Source organism: Spermophilus citellus (assembly GCF_964194105.1).
Source record: "Spermophilus citellus genome assembly, chromosome: 10".
NCBI lineage: Eukaryota > Metazoa > Chordata > Mammalia > Rodentia > Sciuridae > Spermophilus > Spermophilus citellus.
Window position 1 is genome coordinate 64,428,769 of NC_138197.1, and position 26,376 is coordinate 64,455,144.

General features: G+C 34.7%; 1 protein-coding gene across 5 annotated transcripts in view; it reads left to right on the plus strand.

Annotated features, from left to right (window-relative positions):
* The window catches only part of TMEM117 (transmembrane protein 117), a 482,831-nt gene that overhangs the window by 305,472 nt on the left and 150,983 nt on the right, over positions 1 to 26,376 (plus strand). For all 5 annotated transcript variants that reach the window (XM_081310889.1, XM_081310890.1, XM_081310886.1 and 2 more), the window contains one exon: positions 23,384 to 23,481. In XM_081310889.1, coding sequence (XP_081167015.1) covers positions 23,384 to 23,481 — 98 coding nt within the window. The remainder of the gene's footprint in view (positions 1 to 23,383; positions 23,482 to 26,376) is intronic.

Sequence of the window (26,376 nt, forward strand, 5' to 3'; positions counted from 1 at the left end):
TGCACATAGTATTGATTCAGACTATAGAAGGGTCCATCTAGAGAAAGTAATAATAAGGAAAATGAACACTTGAGGTGAAGATTTTAATAAAATGAACAACCCACATTTTTGATATTCCAATACTTTTTAGTAGCATCCAAAATGCTAAAATTTTAGAAAAACCTTGAAATTGGGGAGTGGTTAATTTTACATGAAATATTGTTGCTTATTGAATTTCTTATGCAATTCAGCCTCATAAATATAAGTGGTTTGTATCTTTATCTATCATCATAGATAAAATATTAATATGTTGTCACTTCAAGCTGTGTTTCTTAGTAAAGGGTACATAGCAAATCATTGATAGGACTTTGGAAAAAATAGAATCCTCTGTCCTACTTCCAGTAGACAGAATCCAAATGTCTTGAGATGAGACTGCACAATAATATGACAGAAAAATTGCTTGGTGATCTGTTTTCTGTTATTGGTTTCTAGTTATTACAAAAAGAGAACTCACCTAACATTATATCTAGATACATAGAATGGGTGGAGTAGCAAACAAGTAACCACATCACTTAAATACTCCTGAGATTTACAACTCCTTATTCATATTCTAAACCCTCAGAAGCTTGGAAATAAAAAAAGATTTCATAAAACTTGCTCTGCGAATTGACATAAGTGCTTTTCATGCTCTTTGTTTGGCCCAACAAGTGTAAAGAGTCATGTGTTTTGTTAGAGAAATAGGAGTGTGCTTTCTTGAGGAGACTTTATAGTATATGTCCTGTATTCTACATCTAAAAACTGAAGAATAGACATTTTAAAATGTGCCTGGCCCTGATAAGTTTTGGAAAAGAGATGGCTGATAGGTAGTAATGGTCTCAGTTGACATGTTGTTCTGTTCTATTCAAATAACTTCAGCATTCAACTGCCGCATTCTAAACTTTTTGAGAGTGGATATTTTGCATGCTTCCTGTGTGCAATAATAACCTGACATGTTGGACCACTTAAAATAGTATTTGCTCCAGACCCTAAAGAAATTTTGTGAAGGATATAGGGCTTGCCATTCCATTGTAAGGAAGCCCAGCCTGGGGTGAGTTAATGAATTATCAATGTGTAGTGGAGGCCAGAGTATTCCATGGGTACTTAGAAAATTGAGTCTTGCTTTAAACTGAGTTGGACTAGCAAATAAATTTTTTCCTATGAGTTAAGAAATACATAAGTGTATGTTGCTCAAAAAAACTTTAAAAAGAAAATATTTAGTAAGCACTTTAATAAAACATATAAGCATTCTCCAAATCCAATGAGCACATATAAAAGGATCAGGGAATGCAAATATTACTTATATATTTATGATCAGAGTCAGAATTAAGATTAATGTATAAGGGTAGATTTGACACTGAATTGTGGCTAAAATGTTTTTTCATAGTTTTTCATATCATACAATAACCACATTTGTTTTCGTAAACTTTCCTCTAATAACTTATGCTCAATCTTAGAGGAGTATACTAGCAATGTAGAAAGTGTATTTGAGATAAAAGGATGCGGAGTGTCACCCTAATTCCTCTTCATCAGTGGATTCTTCAGTAACAGAGTCAGTTGGTCACATCCAACATCCCAGGTCCTCTGCAGTTTTGGCTTGGTTTCAGACTTCCTACTTTGGCTTCATGATATTTCAGACCCACTAGATAGACATCCAGTGTTTTCAGTTTTTTTTTTTTTTTGGTAACAGAATTGGCATTTTCTAAATGCAAGTATAAGTGAAGGAAGAAGATTAAGAATGAATTGGCCTACTTGGGCTGCAGAGAAACTGGGCTCTGTAAGTTAATTGCTCTGTGCAAATCACGAAACTTCTCCATGTCTGGTTCAACATTTTATGCAGAGAAGATTGTCAAACTCGAAAGACAATGAATGGTTATGGGTACAAATGCAAGAGTACTTTGAAATTATTATATAATTATTATTTATTTAATGTCAGTGAAGTATTGAATGAATACATTGAGTAAATAAATGGATTTTCATAAAATTTTCTGAAAATAGAAAATAAATAAATTATGGCTTCATCGAACATTGTGACTATTGAGGGAATAGACACACAGTACTTGGACTTTGGAGTCAAGCCTGCCTGCATTTAATCTTCATCTTGGCACTGCCCCACTATTACGACAGACCAGATACCAATCCTCTCCAAGCTGTTTGTCTCGGCTTATAAAAGTGTGAAGGTAATAATACCTAGATCATGGAGGAAATGCATGTTCTTAGTGGTCAGTAAACATATGTTAGGTCCCTGATGGTATGAAGTGAAAACGTGATTAGCCTTTCCTCTACTTCACAGAAATAAAGGTAAACATGTGGTATGTGCGGAGGGGAAGAAAGTCTCAAATGTAACCTTAGGGAAAAAAAGGAGAGAGATCAGTGGGGTTTCTTTGGCTCTATACCTTTGAAAATTATTAATCATGTCATTCTAAGATTAGTGATGAAAACTTGAATTCTTTGCTAAAACATTTCATTCTATACAATGCTAAAATGCGGATGAGAGGAAAAGTGTGCAAAAAAGTCAAACTGTTTTTGGAAATATGGTGGGCTGCATAACCAGGGAAAAGCAACAGCAATTATAATATTCTGTGCTAAAATTATCAAATAGATAAAAACAATAATTCTTTTAAAACCTTTGTGCTTTGGGGGAAAGTAAAGATATTCTTATAGACCAAAAAATAGAGTGTGACTCAAACCCTGGTATAGAGTGGGAAAGCAGCTGACTTAAGGGAATTTGCCCATCACTGGTGACTTAGAGCTCTTGTTTTACACTCACCTGATGGGGAGGAGACAAAACAACAGCCCAGGTAAGGTATGTTGTAGAATCAGAAATAGTCAAGAGGAGGCCAGGAACCCCGAAAAGCTAGACTCCCAGTGAATCCATTAACTAAAAAGAAAAATGCCCTAAAGAGGAAGGCACCTTGGAAACTTGGTTGTCTTCTCTTAAGTTCTAGAGAGAGGAACAACTAAAGTCTCCACTGAGAATTTCTAACTATAAACTCTTCCTCCAGCATGTTGAAGACCAACATTCTCACTATAAAATGATCTCAGGTTGGAAGTATCCTCAGGCATTTCTTCTCTCAGGGTGCCAAAATTAACAAATTAACAAATTAACATTAACAAATCAATCTTTAAAACCTCTCCTTAAATAAAGTGATGATACACATGACTACTGCATAATAAAAATTATATAGCACTCAAGGAAACACGTATTATTAGAAATAACAGTAAATACAGTTAACAGAATTAAATCCACACAGATCATAGATATTAGAATCGTCCATATGGAATTTAAGATAATATAATAAGGAATATATGTAAATTGAGAGGGCTTTGAAAGTAAAATGAAGAATAAAATACTAGTCATTTGAAAATGACATAAAAATAACTTTTAGGAATTAATATTTAAAATGATTAAAATGAAATGTTCAGTTTTGGGGTTAAAGAGCATATTGGACAAAATGATTAATTAATAAAGTATAGTATACTTTAAATTATATTTTTCCAGATTGATGCACAGAGAAATGGAAAATATTTAATAGAAGGTAACACACACAAACGGCAAAATTCTATTTTGCATCTAATCAAAATTTCTGAAGGTGAAAATGCAATGGGGAGAAGTAATATTTTTAAAAAAAATTGATTTATAATTTTTCCTAATTATCAAAATGTATGAATCTTCAGATTTGAGAATCACAACAAATTTAAAAAAAAATACTCATTTCCAGACACACGAGAGTGAAACTACCATCAAAGTAAAACTAATCCCAAAAGTGTCCGAGACAAAACAAGTATGACAGTGACAACTGATTTCTGACTAGCAACAATGGAGACTAGGAGAAAGTACCTTCCAGGTACTAAAAGAAAATTATCTTACAATATAATTCCCAGAGACACTGTTTTGTAAAGAGAAAAGCCAAACACATATTTTCAAGAAAAATAAAAATCAACTTTACCTCTAACAGACCCCCACTAACGAAAATTTTCAAGTTGACACTACAGTTAATACAAAGGAAAAAACATTAATCAAGCAATCCAAGATGCAAGATGGAATTTGTGGATACTGTACGTTTAATATGCTTTTAAATATATATGAACATTAGCTATATTAAACATTAACTATAGTAAATGAGTTATTCCTTAAAAATATCTAAGTATTAATAACCAGACTATTGAAATTTTGGAAAAATTTACAATGTAAATTTTGGAAAAAATTACGTCATGAGCAAGCTATGCCACGGACATAGACCAAATATGTTTGTGTCTTTTTCCAATATCAGAGTTTATTGAATAATAATAAATTCACAAGTTATACCACTTTCAGCAGCTGCAATTCACTAAATACTTGTGGGTTACCTGATAGGCTGGGCAATCACAAGTTCTGTTATTCAAAACTTTACTACTAATATCCATAACATCCAAATCACACATCACACTTTATACACACACACACACACACACACACACACACACACACACACACATATTACAGAAGGCTAAGAAAGGGTTATAGTGGCCACAGGTGTTCACAGGCTGAACTGAGAACAAATGCAGAGACCAGATATGCAAGTCACTGGAGGTTGTCAGAGAAGATTAGATACCAGGTGAAGAACTTGCTTAGGATACAGAGCTGTTAGAGTGCAGAACTTATTCTAGGCTAGTGTATAATGGGCAGCAGTGTGAGAGCATCAACATGTAGTGTCAACTTGATGTCTTGGCTTGGAGTGGGCCATGTGTAATCATGGGCAGGAGAAACCATGTTATTCTAAAGCCTGGAGGGACAGAAACCACAGGTCTCTTGCTGTGTCAGTTTTTCTGGGCATGGTTATGATGAATGACCAGGTGATAGGGTCATTGAGCTACCATGTCCAGTCCTGGAGTGATCCTCCTTTGGGGGGTCTTAGGAGGGTGTTGTTTCATTTGGTGGTTCATATGTTTGATAAGTTATGCGCTTGGTATTTCTGATATGGGATTGTTACTCCCATGCATCCATGTCCTCTGATTAATTCAGTAAGTTCACAGACAGTCATTTTTATTAGTATGATTAATTTATTTATCAGTTTATGCCTTGTGGTTGTTAGGCAAATGGTAGATGTTTACTTGTACAGTGTGTGTAGAGTAACTCTACCTTAGCACTTGTACTCAAAATGGAATAACTTACATAAAACTACTACTTTATAAAATGGAATAACAGGATTAGGCACAGTCTAAAAATTACTGTTCTCTACCTCAGGGAGTAACACAGAGCAGGGGCCAGTTTGCTCTGTAGAGTTTGGAAGGTGTTATTAGAGTTCAGTCATTGTGAGGTTTTTGTTGTTCATTTTGAGTGAAGTGGTGATATTGACTAGTTATTAGATTTTGCTAATTTGAGAAGGCAAAGTAAAATTTCCAAGTAATCTTCATTGTGATTAGAAGTAAAATACTATTCAAGACAATACAGAATAAATGCAAATAAAAATTCAATCTATCTGAACAAAAAGACAAAAGTGAAGGAAAAGAAGTCAGCAAGAGATTCTATACAATGAAGGGGTAAAATTGGTTATTTTAGTTAAGCCAAATCAATGAGACTGTTCTTTTAAGGGACAAAAACTGTCAGATTAGCTTAAAACATTTCCTTCTATGTGCTGTTTTAATTATCTATTGTTGCCTAACAAACAAACTCGGCAGCTTAAAATGAGATGTGTTTGCTAGCTCACAGTTCTGGAGGTCAGAAGTTCACTTGGGCTCCTCTGCATTCTCTGCTTAGGATCTCAAGAGTCTGAAACCAAAGCATTCTCCAGACTGGGCTCTTGGAGAACCTGAGGAAGACTCTACCTCAAAGTTGATTCAGGTTGTTAGTAGAATGCAATTTCTTTTGAACTAGGCTTAGGTCCCTGTTTGCTTGTTGACTGTTAATGCTGGCTACTCTAGGTCCATTCAAATGGTCTCTTCCGTGTCAGCAAAGGAGGACATCACTTGCATTGAATCCTTCTCAAGTTTCAAATATCTTTGTCTTCTACTGCTTTGAAGTGGCTCATGTGATTAAATTAGGCCCACTCAAAAATCTTTTTACCATAGGAAATAGCAATCAATGGGACATAACTCATTATAGTCACAGGTTCCACCCAGACCCAGAGAAGGCCAAGGGCCGCTGCAGGTCATTCTTAAAATTCTGCCATGGTGTTTTCAAAGTCATGCCAGAACATAAAAAAAAAAAAAAACAAAACAAAACAAAAAAAAACCAGAAAAGTTATAAGTAAAAGACTGAAAAACATACCAGGAAAACACTCTCTAAAAAAAGCTGATATCTAGCAAGATGGACTTTTGTGAGGAAGCAAAATATTTTTAGGATTAAATAGGGTGAACATATAATGAAGGTATAACAATTTAAACTTATAAGAACCATTAACATATTTTTTAAATTTATAAAGACTAAATTGAATAAAATAATTTGGTAATTGAAAAGTCTAACATTATTATGCTTATGGTACAAAATTAAAACAAAAAATCTCTGAAAATGAATATAGTAGGCATTTAACATTAAGAAACTAAGGAAAGAAACAAGAGAATTAGTCAAAAAGTATTGATAAGGAAATAAAGATATGAAGAGAACTTAGTATAATAAAAATTAAGTACTACCAGAGGGTTATGATATCCAAAATTTGTTTTTCAAAATCTTATAAAACTAGCAAATATTTATAAAATTAATTAAGATTAAAAGGAAAAAGAAGTAAGCAAACCATGTGAAAAATAAAAAAAATATTAAAAATATGCATCAGGAATCAAAGGTACAAATATTTGATTCAGTATAGATAAATAAATCTAAGGAAACTAATACTGAATGATAAAAACCAGGTGCAGGAAAATGATACTATATTATTCTGCTTAATTACAAACATGCCAAAAATATATATCTAAACAACTTATTTTATTTCATTTATAGATACAGCAAGATGGGGTAAAACCACAGTGGAAAACAAAGGAACAGGAATAGTAAATACAACATTTAGATTAGTGGTTTCCTTTGATGAAGGTAGGGAGGATAATGACTGGGGACAAGTACAGTAAGGGCTTTTTGTTCCCAAGGAACAAGGGAGGCTGTACAAACTTGCTTTCTATCTATTCTTATTTTTTATAACTTGCATATGTATGGTATTATATATATCAAACTTAATAATTCTAATGAAAACATCTTGAATTTTTAGCTATCACTGATATAGTAACTAAACAACAGAGCAACAACAACATCAAAAAGCTTGATTAAAGCACTTTTATTTGGTGTAATTTTTAAAATATGCCCTAAAACCCAATATTTCACTTTTCCTTGAAATGCAAAAAATACAAATAGCTGGATTTATTTTCAGACACTAAATGTTGATACAAGTTATTTCTTTTTACAAAAATATGCTTTCAGGTTATAATTTTTGATTTTCTAAGCTTGCTACTATGTCATTGTGTCACAGGTACACCTGTCTTCAACGGTCATAAAACAGAAACAATGCTTGCTTAAACTTAGAGACCATGTTACTTCATCGTTGCCTTACTTTATAATTTCTCAAATTCTGAAGTCGTTGTGGTTATGTCAGATGGTTGACTTACCAGTCTTTTGGGACTTACCATTTTTGACTTTAGGAATATCAAATCAGTTGAACTTCTCCTCCCACACTGGCCCACAGTTTTGGATTCTTTACCCCATAGAGCAGGCTGAGCCATCCTGATAAATGATAATTATATAAGCAGTATGGAAGGGTACCAAGTGCTGGGCCTGGGAGACTTGAGTTAGGGTTCTGGACACTATCATTAGGGGTAGCATGTGTTAGGCATTTCATTTAGAAAACTGGAATGCTGGGCATCCTAAAAATAATTATTTTCCCATTGAAGAGATGTTTGCTCTTTTTTTTCTGTCCCAAGGGCTCCATCTGCTAGGAGCCACAAGCAAATAATATGATGCATGGCACTTTTGGTTGAAAGGTGACGCCAGCTAGCCATTGAGATGTTATGATTATGTTAAGATTTACATTCATATGGAAATTGGACTCCTGCTGTTCACCTTGGCCTGCTAGGGACTCATGTTATGGGACTCCTGGAGAGTTCCCATTGGTTGGGGAAGGATAGTAAGAGGGAATTCCGGGGGAGGTGGGGGGGGAGGGGGGGAGGGGGGGCGGTTCCGGTAGACACGCGCGGGACCGGTTTTGGCTTGCCCAAGCGACCGGAGTATTGGCGGCTTTTTCAAAAATAAAGTTTTGCTCCTGCTTGAGTGGCTCGTGATTCTGTGCCCAGCCAGACTGAGGCTGAAAACACCCTTTACTTTTCTTCCAGTTGGCCTTCTATTCATATATTAAGTTAGAAAGCCATCATATGATAGTGTCTTTTGTGTAATTATCTTTTCAATATATGTTAACAAAACAGAGCAGGTGTGCATACTGAAAAGTATTCCTTCTTTCAGGAAAAAAAACAAAAATAAATGCCCAACTATGTAATATTGGGCTATTGTTGTTTTATAATTTATACCACAATGGGGAATAACATGTCAAAAGATGCCATAAATATTTTTTTCTGCTTGCTTTTTCTCAGCAAACCAGTAGTCATTCTCATTTTTTTTCCTATTCATTCTAAATTATAATTCAGTGTGGTAGAAAGCAAATTGCACTGGAGCACATCATATTTATTTTGTATTTGTTAACACACTGTTTGAAACTCTGCAGAACTTTTTGATTGTGTATATTTCGGTGTTCAGGTGATTCAGGTGTCTTTCTCTAAATGATTCTATATTCTGAGACACGCCCAATTTCCTTAGTTAATAATAAAACAGTCCATGATGCATTGTAAATCAGTAGGGATCTAGCAATAAGGTGCAATACATCACAAAAGCAGTGCAGGTTATCATTGGAGATAATAAGCAAGTGCATTAATATTCATGCCTTATGAAATCCTGGTTGTGCTTCTGAAAAGCTGTAGAATACATTCCAGATTTAATGCTTGCTAGTAGAGGTTTGCCAGTGATTTTCCAATACTCTTGTAGCAATTCATTCAAGGCATCACTGGGTAATTTAGTAAACTTTAATCCATGGTTTCCATTTACTTAATTGCATACTCAGCTAATGTTTCTCAGTAAGTATGCGTAATTCTTTCTGGTTAGACCTTGGGTTTTTTTTTGTCTCAGCTGGAAGTGCCATTGTATAAGAATGATCATATATGCATGTTTGTATGTGGTGTGGTGTGTGTGGTGGTATCTGGGAGGGCAGAACAAAAGGTAAAATAAGTGGTGCATAGAAAAATACAAAATAGAGCCATCACATAAAGATGCACAGACTGAGCACTGTACAATCCCAGAGGCCACATTTACCATAACTCACCATTCCCCTCCTGAGTTGTACACTGCAAATAATGCATACAGAAGCATACTACATTTTTTAAAATTTATGATTAATACGTATCCTTATTTAGTTCTTCTATAAATAATTCACAATCAAAGAGATACATTGTTCAGTTGGATAATGTAAGTAGTCACGCCTCTTAGGCTTTATATCCCTCTTGTTCAAAATCATATTTGGTTTCTTTATTTTGCTAGCACTCAAGAAAGACTGTATATACTACTTTTGACACCTTAACATCTCCTTTCCAGGCATAGAAGGAATAAGGTCAGGAGGAAAATGAATGCTCTATTGTACATGTACCACTGTCAGTAATACAATCACTACTACCACCTCCATAACCATCATCCCTTCAGTAATTGCCAAGGAGACATTAAATGGGGACAGTACAGGAGCTCCTTGTAAAGGAGCAGTAAAGGAGTGCCATTTGTCCAAGCCTTCCCCACCTATCTACTTTGCATTTCGTGCTTCTCTTGATTCCCTTTTATTCATACAGTCCATCTATTTATTTATTCATTCATTCATTCAGTCAGTCAGTCAATAGACATTTACTGACATCCTATAACTACTAGATTCTCCACTAGATAATGGGGATCCAGTGTGAACAAAACAGATAAAATCCTTGCAGTAATGGAGCATTTTCAGGGTTAATTCTTCCACTTAAGATCTCTTGCATTTTATAGAATTTCCCATTATGTTCAGGGTTTATTTAGCCAGAATTAGGATCTTTTACTTCCTCTATATTTTGTAGGAAGGATTTAAATATTAGCAGTTTTTTATGCATGGGGCTGGAATTTCAGGATTACATTGAAGTTTCCTTAACACAATCTTTCAGAAATATATCAATTTATGTGAGGCCTCTTGAACTATGATTTAGTGATGAGAATATGTTTGTAACAGAAGATGACACTATCCCATATAAAAAGCTGGGATCCCCAACAAGACAGCAAAATAAATTGCAAAAAACTGTATTTGTGATGACAATGTTGGGCTTGTTATTGTTGCAGCCACTCCATATAAACAAGATAGACACATGTCCAAATTTTGTTCGGGTGTTGAGATGAATGATGTCACACTATACCAATAGGAAATCAGAAAATTCTTTCCTCAGCACAATAGCTTCCATGCAGGTCTGAACATGGCTCAAGAGACAAAAAGATATGGAATTTTTATGGTGCATATGGGGAGAAATCTAGAAAGAAGTTTCTATATATGGTATGAATTTCCTGTTGGTGCCAAAGAAAGAAGCCTCAAAGTTTCCTTATCAGCTTTCCCAGATGTGGTTAGAAGGGGAAGAAAGAGAAATGAGGCTTAGAAGTTGAAAGCAGTCAGATAGACCCTGCCCCCCAAAAGCATTTAGTCTGTGTGCTACAGTTATGATGGTGTTGGAAGGAATTCTGAGAGATAGTTTAAATGCAGACTTCATGTCTACATACTTAGAAGCAGGGAAGTAAAATCACAATTAAAAAAAATATTGGAGCCCTGCTCTTCACCTCTCTTCCTCTCCAGTTAGGCAAATTTCCTGGTTTGTGACCAGTGGTATGTAGCTTATGGTCATTGCTCATGTTATTCATAATGATATGCTGTCTTTCCTCTTGGCCTGGGTGTGTGAAAATGCTCTCATTTTGATATTGGTTTTAACTATTATAAATCAATATTTCCTGAATCATCATCTTTGGGCAGCGAAAGTCCTTACACATAAGGTCTGCTCTTACAAATTAAAGGGATTCCTGTAACTTCCCATCCTATTTCTGAATTAGCCACCATAAGGAATTTCAAAGTATGTGCCAAAATATGAGTTCTTTGATATTGAAAATTTGGTTTTAATTTTCTTTACATGCTTACAAATATTACCTTGTAATTTTATCTAAAGAGTTTTTCTAAAATTGATGTGTACCTATAAAACAACAACAACCTCAATGAAATTCAGATAAAAGTATCAGCAACAGAATCAGGAAGAGAATATTTTGTGATGGAACAATAATTCACTAATTATCTCAATTTTCTGAGGTGGATAAGAAACTAAAAGAAAATATTCACAATGATAACACTCCAAGATCATTCCCCAAACATTTAAAAGATAATTATAGACGTCTGTAAAAATTGTGTATACCTCGTACCATATTTTTCTGCAGTTTTCAAGAGATGGAAGACACTAGCAACCTGGGGCCACTAGAGTATGCCAATTAACATTTGTGGAAATTCCAATTTGATCATTATTTCTCTAGTTTTCTCTCTGCGTTTCTTTCTTGGGTCTGCCATCTCTTGTTTTGTCTACTATCTTTATGAGATGATATGAACACTCCACCTACTAAATGCTATTATAGAACTCTTAGCATTCCATTTTCTAGCTACTTTTTATTTTTATTTGTGTGCTGCCAGATAAACTAACTAAATGTTTATGTGACCACATAAGCTGAATATGTAACGAAGCTTTCCTTCAAAATTCTCTCTCCAAAAAACTGAAATGGCCTATGTTCAAATTCCTACAGGATCTCATATTTTAAATTTTGAAAAAAAAGTCATATTAGGGGAAGACATTAATAAAAATATAGCTAAATTAAAAAGTAGAAAAGCATTGCAGAGATGTAATAATTATTTTGGTGGTATTACCTCAAAATTGCCAAAAATTTATCATTATACATAAGCTTCTGATTGATAATTTTAAACAGTACTATAGAATTTTGTTTTAAAATAGGGAGTTTTTAATAGTTGAATGAAAGAAAACCAAGAACAAGAGTAAAGAACACTAGTCTTACCTTTTAAGTGAGACTAAATTACATCTCTCTTAAGCACAATCCATTATGGGAGGTTGCCAAATACAGTCAACCACATTTCAAGGCAGTGCTAAGAGGAGACATGTTGGGTGCCCATCAAAGGCAATGTTGGCAGAGGATAGTTCTCCCAGGTAGGTGCTGGGGTGTGCTGAGGAGGGGGTGTGCTGGATGAAAATGGGCCTTGCTACCCCTCAACATGAACCTCTTGCAGAGAGCAAGTCCAGGAAAAACTGACATCATTCAATGGCAATCAGTCCCCAAAGAAGCAATGTAAGGATTTCATTACTAGGAATAAAAAGAAGAAGAAAATAACAGGGAAATTCAACAGTGGCTGAAAAATCCTCCACCAAATAAATGTTGCCACAGAGTGAAGGAAAAGGGTGACCCAAAACATCCCCTTGACTTAGAAAACTATTAGTGAAATAATTGTCTTTACAATATAAGTTTTTAAAAAATGTTCCCCGATATAATGGTGTGGGAAGATAAAACAAGAGATGGTAGGCTCAGTGAAAAAAATGTGGAAATGAAAAAAACTGAGAAAATAATAGTCAAAATGGAATTTTCACAAATGTTAATTGATGTATACCTCAAAATCCATAATATGGGTCAGGACTGAATGAGCAAAATTAAAGGTAAAAAGAAGGTAGATATAGAAGACAGAGAAAACCAGCAAAGGCATAGTTATTGTCCCTAAATTATAGAACTACAATAATAAAATAGAAAAATAATTGTTAATAATAGGATTCTAGAAAGACTTATAAGAATAAAAGAAATTTTTAATCACCAGAAAAAGGTGATTTTTTCCCTTTATCATAAAAGGGAAAATCATGCCCAGAAAAATAACAGAGGAATCAATAAACTTAGCAAAATTATTATACTCAAAATAAAAAAAAAAAATTGGGTATCCAAGCAAGATAACCAAATCACCATCAAATATGGAAAATAATAATAATAATACCAATTTCCAGTTTCTTCCTGGCATCACTCAATCTTAAAACTGTGAAGCAATGCCTGAAATTCCTAAGGGCAAATGTGTGAGCCCAATAATTTTGTATTCAGCCTACCCACTGGTCATCTGTAGAAAAAATAAACAATTTGGCTGATGGCAACATTTTTCTCATACACTTTCCTGAAGAATTTATTAGGAATGAAGTTCAGGCACTAGAACAAACTGTTGCTGAAGTATTCGGAAAGATCATTGAAGCAATTTAATTGTAGGACTAATGTTAAAAGAAATATGCGAGGGGCTGGGGATGTGGCTGAAGTGGTAGCGCGCTTGCCTGGCATGCGTGCGGCCTGGGTTCGATCCTCAGCACCACATACCAACAAAGATGTTGTGTCCGCCGAGAACTAAAAAATAAATATTAAAAATTCTCTCTCTCTCTCTCTCTCTCTCTCTCTCTCTCTCTCTCTCTCTCTCCCCCCCCCTCTCACTCTCTCTTAAAAAAAAAAAAAAGAAAGAAATATGCGATGTAGAATATTCCTAAACCCTAACAATATAGCAATGACATATGGTACAAAAACGTATTTTTATTTGCTCATCTTTTATAGATAAGGGGAGAAGAGATCATTTAAAGATGATAAATAGAGAGTAGGGGGTTGGAACATGGCCGCCGAGGAGGAAGCAGCGATTCTAATGTCTCCACATTAATGGGATCAAAAAGACCCTTTGGAACAGCGGCAGTCTACATACCAAGGATCTTCTAGCAAAATTCCGTGAAGAGGGGTCCCGCCGGGAATTGTTCCTATTTCTTTCTTCTTTTGTCTTTTCATTTTTCTTATCCCCCCTTCCTTGAATTCTACCTGCCTACTCTCATTCTACTTAGTGACTTCTTCCCTTCCCTTCTAATACCTTTCCTCCCAAGCATCAAATAAATTTATAGGAATAAGCAGTAACTCAGCAGTCAAACAGAACAAGAAGCAACATGAGCAGCTTCAAGAAACAAGGAAGAAAAGGAGTACAAACAATGAAAGACAGCCTAAATATTCAGGAGGACCTAGAGTCATCAGAAAAATGGTCACATAAAGACCTCAAGGAACACCTTAGACAGATGGAATGGAACCTTAAAGAGGATATAAGACAGCAAATTCAAGCAGCGAAAGAACACATTGAGAAGGAATTACATAAACAGCTAAAAGAAGAAGTTAAGCATCTTTATCAGGAGATAGAGATTATAAAAAATAATCAAACAATAATTCTAGAAATGAAGGAAACGATAAACCAAATTAAAAACTCAATTGAGAGTATCACTAACAGAGTGGAGCAAGTAGAAACCAGAACGTCAGATAATGAAGACAAAATATACCATCTTGAAAAGAGTCTAGCCAACTCAGAAAGGCTGGTAAAAAATCACGAGAAAAACATCCAAGAGTTATGGGATAACATGAAGAAACCAAACTTACGAGTCATTGGGATAGAAGAAGGTACAGAGATTCAAACCAAGGGAATGAGAAACCTGCTGAATAAAATAATTACAGAAAACTTTCCAGAAATAAAAAAGGAAACAGATATACAAATTGAAGATGCATACAGGACACCGAGCACACAAAATCACAGTAGACCAACGCCAAGACACATTGTTATGAAGATATCCAGTATACAGAAGAAAGAGAAAATATTAAAAGCTACAAGAGAAAGGAGACAGATTACATTTAGGGGTAAACCAATACGGTTAACAACGGATTTTTCATCACAGACACTGAAAGCAAGAAGGTCATGGAACAATGTATTTCAAACACTGAAAGACAATGGATGCCAACCAAGAATTCTGTATCCAGCAAAATTAAGCTTCAGGTATGACAACGAAATAAAGATCTTTCATGATAAACAAAAGTTAAAAGAATTTGCAGCCAGAAAACCTGCATTGCAAAGCATTTTGAGCAAAACACTACATGAGGAAGAAATGAAAAACAACAACCAAAACCATCAGTGCGAAGTGCCTCAATAAAGACAGTGGGCGAGGGGAAAGATAATCACAGAGAAACAAACTAAATTTTTTTTAAAAAAAAAAGGATAAACAATCAAACATGGATGGAAGTTCAAACCATATATCAATAGTAACTCTGAATGTTAATGGCCTAAACTCTCCAATAAAGCGACATAGGCTGGTATCATGGATTAAAAATACAAATCCAACAATATGCTGCCTCCAGGAGACACATCTGATTGGAAAAGACATACACAGGCTGAAGGTGAAAGGATGGGAAAAAATATACCACGCACACAGTTCTCGTAAGCAAGCAGGAGTGGCCATCCTCATATCAAATAAAATCGACTTCAAGACTAAGTTAATCAAAAGGGATAAAGAAGGTCATTATATACTGTTAAAAGGAACCAGTCACCAACAAGACATAACAATTATCAATATTTATGCACCAAACAATGGTGCTGCGACATTCATAAAACAAATTCTCCTCAAGTTCAAGAATCAAATAGACCACAACACAATAATTATGGGTGACTTCAACACACCTCTCTCACCATTGGACAGATCCTCCAAACAAAAATTGAATAAAGAAACTATAGAACTCAATATCACAATCAATAACCTAGACTTAACTGACATATATAGAGTATATCAACCATCATCAAATGGATATACTTTTTTCTCAGCAGCACATGGATCCTTCTCAAAAATAGACCATATATTATGTCATAGGGCAACCCTCAGTAAATATAAAGGGGTGGAGATAATACCATGCATTTTATCTGATCATAATGGAATGAAATTGGAAATCAATCATAAAAGAAGGAAGGAAAAATCCTACATCACATGGAAAATGAACAATATGTTACTGAATGATCAATGGGTTACAGAAGACATAAAGGAGGAAATCAAAGAATTCTTAGAGATAAATGAAAATACAGACACAACATATCGGAATCTATGGGACACAATGAAAGCAGTTTTAAGAGGAAAATTCATCGCCTGGGGGTCATTCCTCAAAAAAAGAAAAAACCAACAAATAAATGAGCTCACACTTCATCTCAAAGCCCTGGAAAAGGAAGAGCAAAACAACAGCAAATGTAGCAGAAGGCTAGAAATAATTAAAATCAGAGCGGAAATCAATGAAATTGAAACAAAAGAAACTATTGAAAAAATTAACAAAACTAAAAGTTGGTTCTTCGAAAAAATAAATAAGATCGACAGACCTTTAGCCATGCTAACGAAGAGAAGAAGAGAGAGAACTCAAATTACTAACATACGGGATGAAAAAGGCAATATCACAACAGATGCTACAGAAATACAGAAGACAATTAGAAATTATTTTGAAAACCTATATTCCAACAAAATAGAAGATAGTGAAGACATCGATAAATTTCTTAAGTCATATGATTTACCCAGACTGAGTCAGGAGGATACACAAAATTTGAACAGACCAATATCAATGGATGAAATTGAAGAAGCCATCAAAAGACTACCAACCAAGAAAAGCCCAGGACCAGATGGGTATACAGCAGAGTTTTACAAAACCTTTAAAGAAGAATTAATACCAATACTTTTCAAGTTATTTCAGGAAATAGAAAAAGAGGGAGCTCTTCCAAATTCATTCTATGAGGCCAACATCACCCTGATTCCGAAACCAGACAAAGACACCTCAAAGAAAGAAAACTACAGACCCATATCTCTAATGAACCTAGATGCAAAAATCCTCAATAAAATTCTGGCGAATCGAATACAAAAACACATCAAAAAAATTGTGCAGCATGATCAAGTAGGATTCATCCCTGGGATGCAAGGATGGTTCAACATATGGAAATCAATAAATGTTATTCACGACATCAATAGACTTAAAGATAAGAACCATATGATCATCTCGATAGATGCAGAGAAAGCATTTGACAAAGTACAGCATCCCTTTATGTTCAAAACATTAGAAAAATTAGGGATAACAGGAACTTACCTTGACATTGTAAAAGCTATCTATGCTAAGCCGCAGGCTAGCATCATTCTGAATGGACAAAAGTTGAAGGCATTCCCTCTAAAATCCGGAACAAGACAGGGATGCCCTCTATCTCCACTTCTATTCAATATAGTTCTCGAAACACTGGCCAGAGCAATTAGACAGAAGAAAGAAATTAAAGGCATAAAAATTGGAAAAAAAAGAACTTAAATTATCACTATTTGCAGATGACATGATTCTATACCTAGAAGACTCAAAAGGGTCTACAAAGAAACTACTAGAACTAATAAATGAATTCAGCAAAGTGGCAGGATATAAAATCAACACGCATAAATCAAAGGCATTTCTGTATATCAGTGACAAAACTTCTGAAACGGAAATGAGGAAAAACACTCCATTCACAATATCCTCAAAAAAAATAAAATACTTGGGAATTAACCTAACAAAAGAGGTGAAAGATTTATATAATGAAAACTACAGAACCCGAAAGAGAGAAGTTGATGAAAATCTTAGAAGATGGAAAAACATACCCTGTTCATGGATAGGCAGAACTAACATCATCAAAATGGCGATATTACCAAAAGTTCTCTATAGGTTTAATGCAATGCCAATCAAAATCCCAACGACATATCTTGTAGAAATTGACAAAGCAATCATGAAATTCATATGGAAAAATAAAAGACCCAGAATAGCAAAAGCAATTCTAAACAGGAAGTGTGAATCAGGCGGTATAGCCATACCAGATTTCAAACTATATTACAGAGCAATAGTGACAAAAACAGCATGGTACTGGTACCAAAACAGGCGGGGTGGAACAATGGTATAGAATAGAGGACACAGAGACTAATCCACAAAGCTAAAACTATCTTATATTTGATAAAGGGGCTAAAAGCATGCAATGGAGGAAGGATAGCATCTTCAATAAATGGTGTTGGGAAAACTGGAAATCCATATGCAACAAAATGAAACTGAATCCCTTTCTCTCGCCATGCACAAAAGTCAACTCAAAATGGATCAAGGAGCTTGATATCAAACCAGAGACTCTGCGTCTGATAGAAGAAAAAGTTGGCTCCTACCTACAGATTGTGGGGTCGGGCTCCAAATTCCTTAATAGGACACCCATAGCACAAGAGTTAACAACAAGAATCAACAAATGGGACTTAATTAAACTTAAAAGTTTTTCTCAGCAAGAGAAACAATAAGAGAGGTAAATAGGGAGCCTACATCCTGGGAACAAATTTTTACTCCTCACACTTCAGATAGAGCCCTAATATCCAGAGTATACAAAGAACTCAAAAAAATAGACAATAAGATAACAAATAACCCAATCAACAAATGGGCCAAGGACCTGAACAGACACTTCTCAGAGGAGGATATACAATCAATCAACAAGTACATGAAAAAATGCTCACCATCTCTAGCAGTCAGAGAAATGCAAATCAAAACCACCCTAAGATACCATCTCACTCCAGTAAGATTGGCAGCCACTATGAAGTCAAACAACAACAAGTGCTGGCGAGGATGTGGAGAAAAGGGTACACTTGTACATTGCTGGTGGGACTGCAAATTGGTGCGGCCAATTTGGAAATCAGTTTGGAGATTCCTGGGAAAGATGGGAATGGAACCACCATTTGACCCTGCTATTGCCCTTCTCGGACTATTCCCTGAAGACCCATGCTACAGGGATACTGCCACATCGATGTTCATAGCAGCACAATTCACAATTGCTAGACTGTGGGACCAACCCAGATGCCCCTCAGTAGATGAATGGATAAAAAAAATGTGGCATCTATACATAATGGAGTACTATGCAGCAATAAAAAATGACAAAATCATAGAATTTGCAAGGAAATGGATGACACTAGAGCAGATTATGCTCAGTGAAGCTAGCCAATCCCTAAAAAACAAATGCCAAATGTCTTCTTTGATATAATGAGAGCAAATATGAACAGAGCAGGGAGGAAGAGTAGGAAGAAAAGAGTAACATGAATCAGTGACATGAGATGGGAGGGAAAGTGAGAGATGAGGAAAATTGCATGGAAATGAAGGGAGACCCTCATTGCTATACAAAATTACATATAAGAGGTTGTGAGGGGAATGGGAAAATAAACAAGGAGAGAAATGAATTACAGTAGATAGGGTAGAGAGAGAAGAAGGGAGGGGAGGGGAGGGGGGATAGTAGGGGATAGGAAAGGTAGCAGAATACAACAGTTACTAATAGGGCAGTATGTAAAATTATGGATGTGTAACCGACGTGATTCTGTAATCTGCATTTGGGGTAAATTTGGGGGTTCATAACCCACTTCAATCTAATGTATGAAATATGATTTGTCAAGAGCTTTGTAAAGATGTGAACAACCAATAAAAAAAATAAAGATGATAAATAAAACAGAGATATATTCAAAGAGTCAAAAAGTTAATAGGAAAATAATACAATAAATAAAAGAGAATGGTAGAGGGGAAGAAGACAGAGGAAGAGGAAGCAGAAATATAACTCCTGCTAATAATACTGCATGCTCCCAGATGGCGAATTAGAACTTGAGGTGCAAAGAGGTTAATTATCTTGCCTTAAATCAAAAACTGGGGAGATGAAGAAGCTTGTTTTAGAACCCAGGCTGGCAAATGGTACACAGAACAGTTCATTAGGTTTGTGACTTTGCTATTACATAATCTCACTGGCTTCTCTCTCTTCATTGGTGAAAGGTGGAAAATAATGACTTAGAGTTGCTGCGACAATTAACAGGGAGAGCACACCCCTAAGAGTTGGTAATCCATGAAGCTCTGTGGTGAATGGAAGGCATGTCTGTCACCAGTGCTGTTTTCACACTGTCACATCTTTCAGGCCCGCCTCACAGAGGAGCAAAGATTTCAATTAGGTGCCTGTAGAGATAAATTGTTTTTACAATCCTTTACTGACTTTTAAACCTCAAAATGGATTTTCTTGCTCAGACTGAACAATATCAATCCCCTAAAAGAGCTTATATGCTGAGAAAGACCGCCTAACAAAGCGTGATGTGGTAAGTGCCACAGTGAGGCTCTGTGCTATGAGCAGACAGGAGTGGGGAAGGGAAGGATGGTGAGATTCAACCAGTGAAACAAATTTCTCTCTGCATAGAAAGAAAGACCTGCAATTTCACATTCTAATATCTCCCTTTGGGAGAAGCATCGACAGGTTTGTGTTGTATTTATACCACACAGCAACCTTTTTAAAATCGCCTTCAGCCTCTCTTTCCTGCATCTTTTCCCACAAAGATTGTCCTTGACCAACATAAGAAATGAATTTGATTTCTCTAATGCAGAAGGTAATTGGATTTTCCTTTATTGAATGCATCCCTTAATGACTGTCTCTGTAACTGCCAATTTAGCTGCAAGTGACCTGACATTGATCTTATGATATGACTTAAAATAAAGAGTTGGAGCTGGGGTGAAAAAGATCAGCTGCCTGCCATCAGAAAGAATGAGTCTTAGCCCTGTCTTGCCATTTTCCTGAGAAAACGCTTTATCCTTGATGTCATTTTCACAAAACATGCTGCTGTAATAATTGGTCATACAGCAGCAGATTGCCTCCTTCTAGAAAGTATGATACGTACTTCCCAGAAAGTACCCTGGAGAAAACACTGAAAACGGAATAAAACCTACCCAGTAATCATTTTGTTCCCTGAAAATATTTATTATCATGCAAACTCTTTCAGGAATAGAATAAGTATTGCTGAACAGAATGCATTAAATCTTTAACAAATTTGGTCAAACATGAAATATTTATTAAGTATTTATTTACTTAACCTTGAGGTTTTAGTAAAATATTTGACACAAGAACTTTTGTCCACGGTTATAAAAAAGCAGTGGCTGAAATTGTTGTATTTGAAAGGATAACAATTCTTTCCTCAAGGGAAGTTATAAGACTCTTTTATGCCCCCCAAATGTATAAGATTTAAATTTCTCTACTTTCATCTTTATTTACTTTCTAGTAATAATATAGTTCACTGGACTCATGGTTAATCTTTATTGTCTTCCTTTTCTCATTTTGATAAATATCATGAATCATTTTAGGAGGAAAATACAATCCATGGGCATTAATCTGAGTGAGAAAATGAAATACTATAATTTTAAAGAATCAAGAAGAAATTATAGATAAAGAGAATAATGCATAAACTAGATTATTTTAAAAACAAGTAAAGCAAGTGTTTTTTGTTTTTAAATTATTAATATTAGTTGCATTTCATATTTATCAAAAAATTTACAAAGAAATTAACTGAGAGTTTATATTAAAACCATCTGTGATTCTTGAATGTTTTCAGATTCAATAATGAAGCATCAAGTAAAATTACTAGAGGACTGTTAGGCAGAACTGACATAAATCTGCATTGTTGCTCAGTGAATTACAGTGAACTAACTTTAGTTCTCATCAACAGAGAGAATGTTGGGAACTCTGTTCTTAGAGTTGACATTGAGAAAGAAAATAAATAAGAATCAAGCTGAAGTCTTTCCTGGAAACTGGGCTTCTTAGCCACCATTCTGATTGCTTCTTAGGAGAACATGGCGGGTATTGGCATTCCAGTGAATATTTTCAAGGGACAATTTTTTTGGACACTGTGTGGCACAATAAGATGGGCTTGCTTGAGTGGCAATGGGAAACTCAGTACTATCCAAAGGTCACTGATCCAGAAAGATTCCTCATTGACTCACAATCTTCTGTCATGAGTGATTAAATCTCTCTTCTTTCAAGGCCATTTGTTGGAACTTTCAATTACATGCAATGCTAAGACTTTAAGGGCAAGAGAAAAGTATGCTTTAATGGGTAATGAAAATTCTTCATTACTCAATACAGTATACCTAATTTTGTATGAGTTTTTCTTTCTTTCTTTTTTTTTCCATTCTGGGGTATGTGTGTGGTGTGTGTGTGTGTGTGTGTGTGTGTGTGTGTGTGTGTGTGTGTGTCTGGGAATTTAACCAGGGTTACTACACCATTCAGCTAAATCTTCCACCCATTTTATTTTTATTTTGAGATAAGGTCTCACTAAGTTCCCAGGGCCGACCTCAAACTTGCAATCTCCCTGCCTCTGTATCCTGAGTTGCTTGGGTTATAAGCATATGCTACCATACCCAGTGCAGTTTTCTTAATTTTGAATCTTTTTGTGTGTTTGAATTTGAACATTATTAATAGAAATCACAGCTAATGAAATAAGGTTTTCATTTCTTGAAGGGAGGACAGATTCTATAGGAAAAGGAGGAGAGTAGTGTGTGTGTGTGTGTGTGTGTGTGTGTGTGTGTGTGTGTGTATGCATAGACAAACATATTTTCATTTTTCTTTTTTAAAAAAGAAGAAAGTTTACCTTCCACTGACATAAGACTTTTAAAATACTTTCATAATAGGTTAACTGTTTATGATATAGTGGGCATTTGCAGAAACGATTAATATGTGATTTGACTAATGAGCAATTTATTTTGTTAATGAGTCTTCACAAACAAGCATTTATATCCTAATTCATTTTGTCATTTCTTCTTTGAGTAAATGCTTAATTCTATTATATAAAGACTCTATAGACATTAGAAAGGAGATAAAGTTAAATCATCTTTAGAGATTTTAAAGTGTAGTAGAGAGAGAAAAAATATGCACATAAGTAAATAAAATAGAAGATGGAACATGATATATGACATGAGAAGTGAGTATCAAGAACTGCAGGTGTCTGTCAGCAGAGAAAAATGAAGATATCATGATGGTAACAGGACTTGACGTAGACCTCAGAGGATGGGCACCGTCTCTGCATGTGGGAAGAAAGGAGGAATATTTTTGGAAGAAGGCATAAAATTGTGGATGGGAGAATGCTAGCTAATTAGAATAAACATAGCATCAAACTGAATATTAAACACTGTACTGCACATACAATTATATGATAAAAGGAAGAGAAAAAGAGAAGATAATATTTTGACTAATAGTATAGCTAAAAATCTAGGCACATCAGGAAGTATTTGGATTTTGAAGTTTCTAATTTAGACAAATTTAAAAAGAATGTAGTGTTTTCTTTGTTATATATGTTTGTTTTGTGGAGATATTGATATTTAAAGGTGGTTTATATCAAAGGTAATTTTAATTGACTTGTAAAAAAATGGTCTCAATATTTGACATGCTGAATGACTGTATATGTGCTCATTCAGGATGTAAAGTCAAAAAAGCTATTACAATTTTTAATTTAATGAAATATATTGTAATTTTTATCTCTTCACATATCCTAATGTTAAAATATGTACATATTCTACCTCACTAGAATGTAAATTATGGGCTGAATATTCAGATTGTGATTTCTGAAAGTGTTAAACAAGTTCCTGTCATTGTTTCAGGTCACTGATATGATGCTGCAGGACAAACCCTATCCTGATTGGGGAAAATCTGCAAGAGCTTTCTGGAAGAAAGGAAATGTTAGGATCATTTTATTCTGGTAAGAAATTGTTTTATTTATATTCTTTGTTTCTGCCTTGCCTCATTCATAAAACCATGAGTAGGATGTAATCTTTTCCTAGATATATAGAGTTCTATCTAGAGATGCTACCATGTCCAATTAAAATCATTATCCTAATTATTTGATGAGTTAATTTCTACTTATATACTATTACATGAACACATTCATAAGGCAGAAGTTTTGCTAATACAGTGATGCATTACTTGACCAGAGGTAAGTACGTTTTTGACTCAGCAAAAACAAGCTATAATTTTCATCAATGAAATCTGATACATAAAACTAGCTCCTGTATACACTAAATTGCCCAGTATTTGAAAAAGTAATTCCAGGAACGAAGGAACCTCTTTACAAATCATATCTGGCCCATTTGTGTTTCTTCTTCACATGATTTCCTTTGGTGCCTCATCATAATCATTGCAATTAAAAAGCAACCGCTGTCTAATCTAATTTTGTTTTTGTAGAGTCACTATTATTTAAGTGTATTTGGACACATTAAAATAGAAAAGATAGCTATCTCAAGATACAAAGAGAGGTGATTTCACCTGGCTGTGAGGTACTCCAGCAGCACAGTGGTTCTGCCAGAAATGTGAAAGTTATGTACGATAATGTTCAGAAGCAATGTGACTGATGATAGCTTGAGCTGGAAATTTCTAGCCTGTGCACCTGCCTTTTGAAATGGGAGAAGAAAAATCTGTTTATTCTTAGATTTAATTCTGTTTTCTTATTTGCTTTTTTAATATGAAAGCTACAAAAATCATGGTAATCTAGTGCTTGGGGGAAAATAAGTACTCTACATTATATTTTGTGCTTTGGCACTATCATTAAATGTTGTCAGGGATATATGACATTTTGAACTCAATTCTTAACAGATAAACAGAAGTAGGTTTTTCAATAATGCGAAATGAATATAATCTTGTAAATGTTTATTCACACCTTGTCCCTATAAGTCAAGAGTGGCCTATTTTTCTGGTGCTATTTAACCTTCATATATTTTCCTGTTTGTTAGCTCCTCATGTACCTTGGGTGAATAATATACAATAACTATAGCAAATATTTATTGAGGATATGTTTTGCTCCAAGCACTCGGCTAAAGATTTGACATTCTATATGTTTACTCATTTAATCCTGACAACCCTATAAAGTAGGTACTGTTATTATAGGAATAGGTCTCTGATACCATTAATCATTGTAATAGCCTGCTTGGTGTGCAAATTTCCAAACATCTTGATTATTTTTAATTCTTGTGCTAAATAAAACCATGAGATTCTGGGATTTCTTGTACCCTACAGAATTCAGTGCAGGGTTTGAAAAATCATGGTTTGAAAGGGGAGAGACTAATAGCATTTATGGACCATCTCTCTTAAAACAATACCCATTTACTATGTCTATACATATTCTGTATTAGTTAATATATCTTCAAAGTCAGCATCTTGATGACTGCTGCTACCACTTACCAAAGTCACCCATATAATATTTGCAAAGGTAAGCCATGAATATAATAATTAGAAGGCTTCTGTGATTGTTGTCATTAGCTATTCTTAATCACAATTGCTATTTCAGAAGAGAGAAAATCATGCTAGATATTTCCTGAAGCACCCCAGTAAATTTTTCCTTGAACATTGTTACTCAAGCTTATATATCATCTGTCTCATACAAATGGGTTTGTTTTGAGCATGTATGATAACGTACCCTCAATGGGTAAAGTGTAGTCTAAATGGTTTCAAAATAATAATTATAGTCACTGTCAAATGGATAATATTCTTCAATGGAGAGCAAACTAAAATTCACACTTATTTTTATAGTCACTGTTTCTGTAAATTAATAAATAGATAATATATTTGAGAGTTTTTCATTGTTTTATTCAAAGTAGTATTTCAAATAATAAAAAGCACAAAATAATTAAAGAAAAATATTTAAATTTCACTTTAAATATATTTTTTCCATTTTTGTTTAGACTGTCTTGACAACAGTATTCATAATTTGAAAAAAAGGAAAATCTGACACAACAGTTCAAAATGGTAATGATGTGAGAAGCAAAGACATCTTCCCTTTTGTTCACACTCTTTAGATAAAAGGGATTTAATGTATATAAAGGGCATTTGTTTTCTTTTTAATCTTAGGAGATAAAAATACAGAAATCATTGGCAAGACTCTAGATTCAGTTAAAGAAAGTATTTGCATAATACATGTCACCCACCCAAAAAGAGGTATTTTCTTTTGATTTTGCTCTAATTAATAAAGAGAAATTAGTATGAAAAAAGTCTATTTTAGAGAAGAAATTTTGCAAAGGAAATCTTTCATGAGTTGCAGTGTGATTATGTGCAGCAGTTTGAACAACATTGCAATTTGTTCGATGTGCAATTTGTTCTAGTGAATTTACTTCTTACCTTTGTATAGCTGCTTTAACTCACAAGTGCCTGTCAGAAACTATGTCATTTGCAACTGTGGAGGTGTTTTCTTTCTTGACTCTTAGTGTTAGGTATCTCTACATTGAATGAAGTGCTTCAATTTATCTCTGTAGTTGTGCAAAGATGAAGCTGCTGTAACACTGAGGCGTTCATACTGGGAGGAGACCTGATTATAGCTGCATTTGAAAATATTAAACGGTAAAGAAGGAATATTCATAAATCTTTTCCAAAGCACTTTAACCAGCCCTTTTGATGATTAAATAGACAAAGATCTAAGAATCTAAATCTTATACAATTGCTCTTCTATTTTTCAGAGGGACTAACAACTACCGTTTTCACTGACTTATGCCTAAAGTAAAGAAACACATAAACAAAGAACAAGTGATATGATACTCATGTTATCTTCTCTCTTCCTGTTTTATTTTTTTTCTCCAGAGACATCATTGGTGTGCTTCTGATGGGAAGC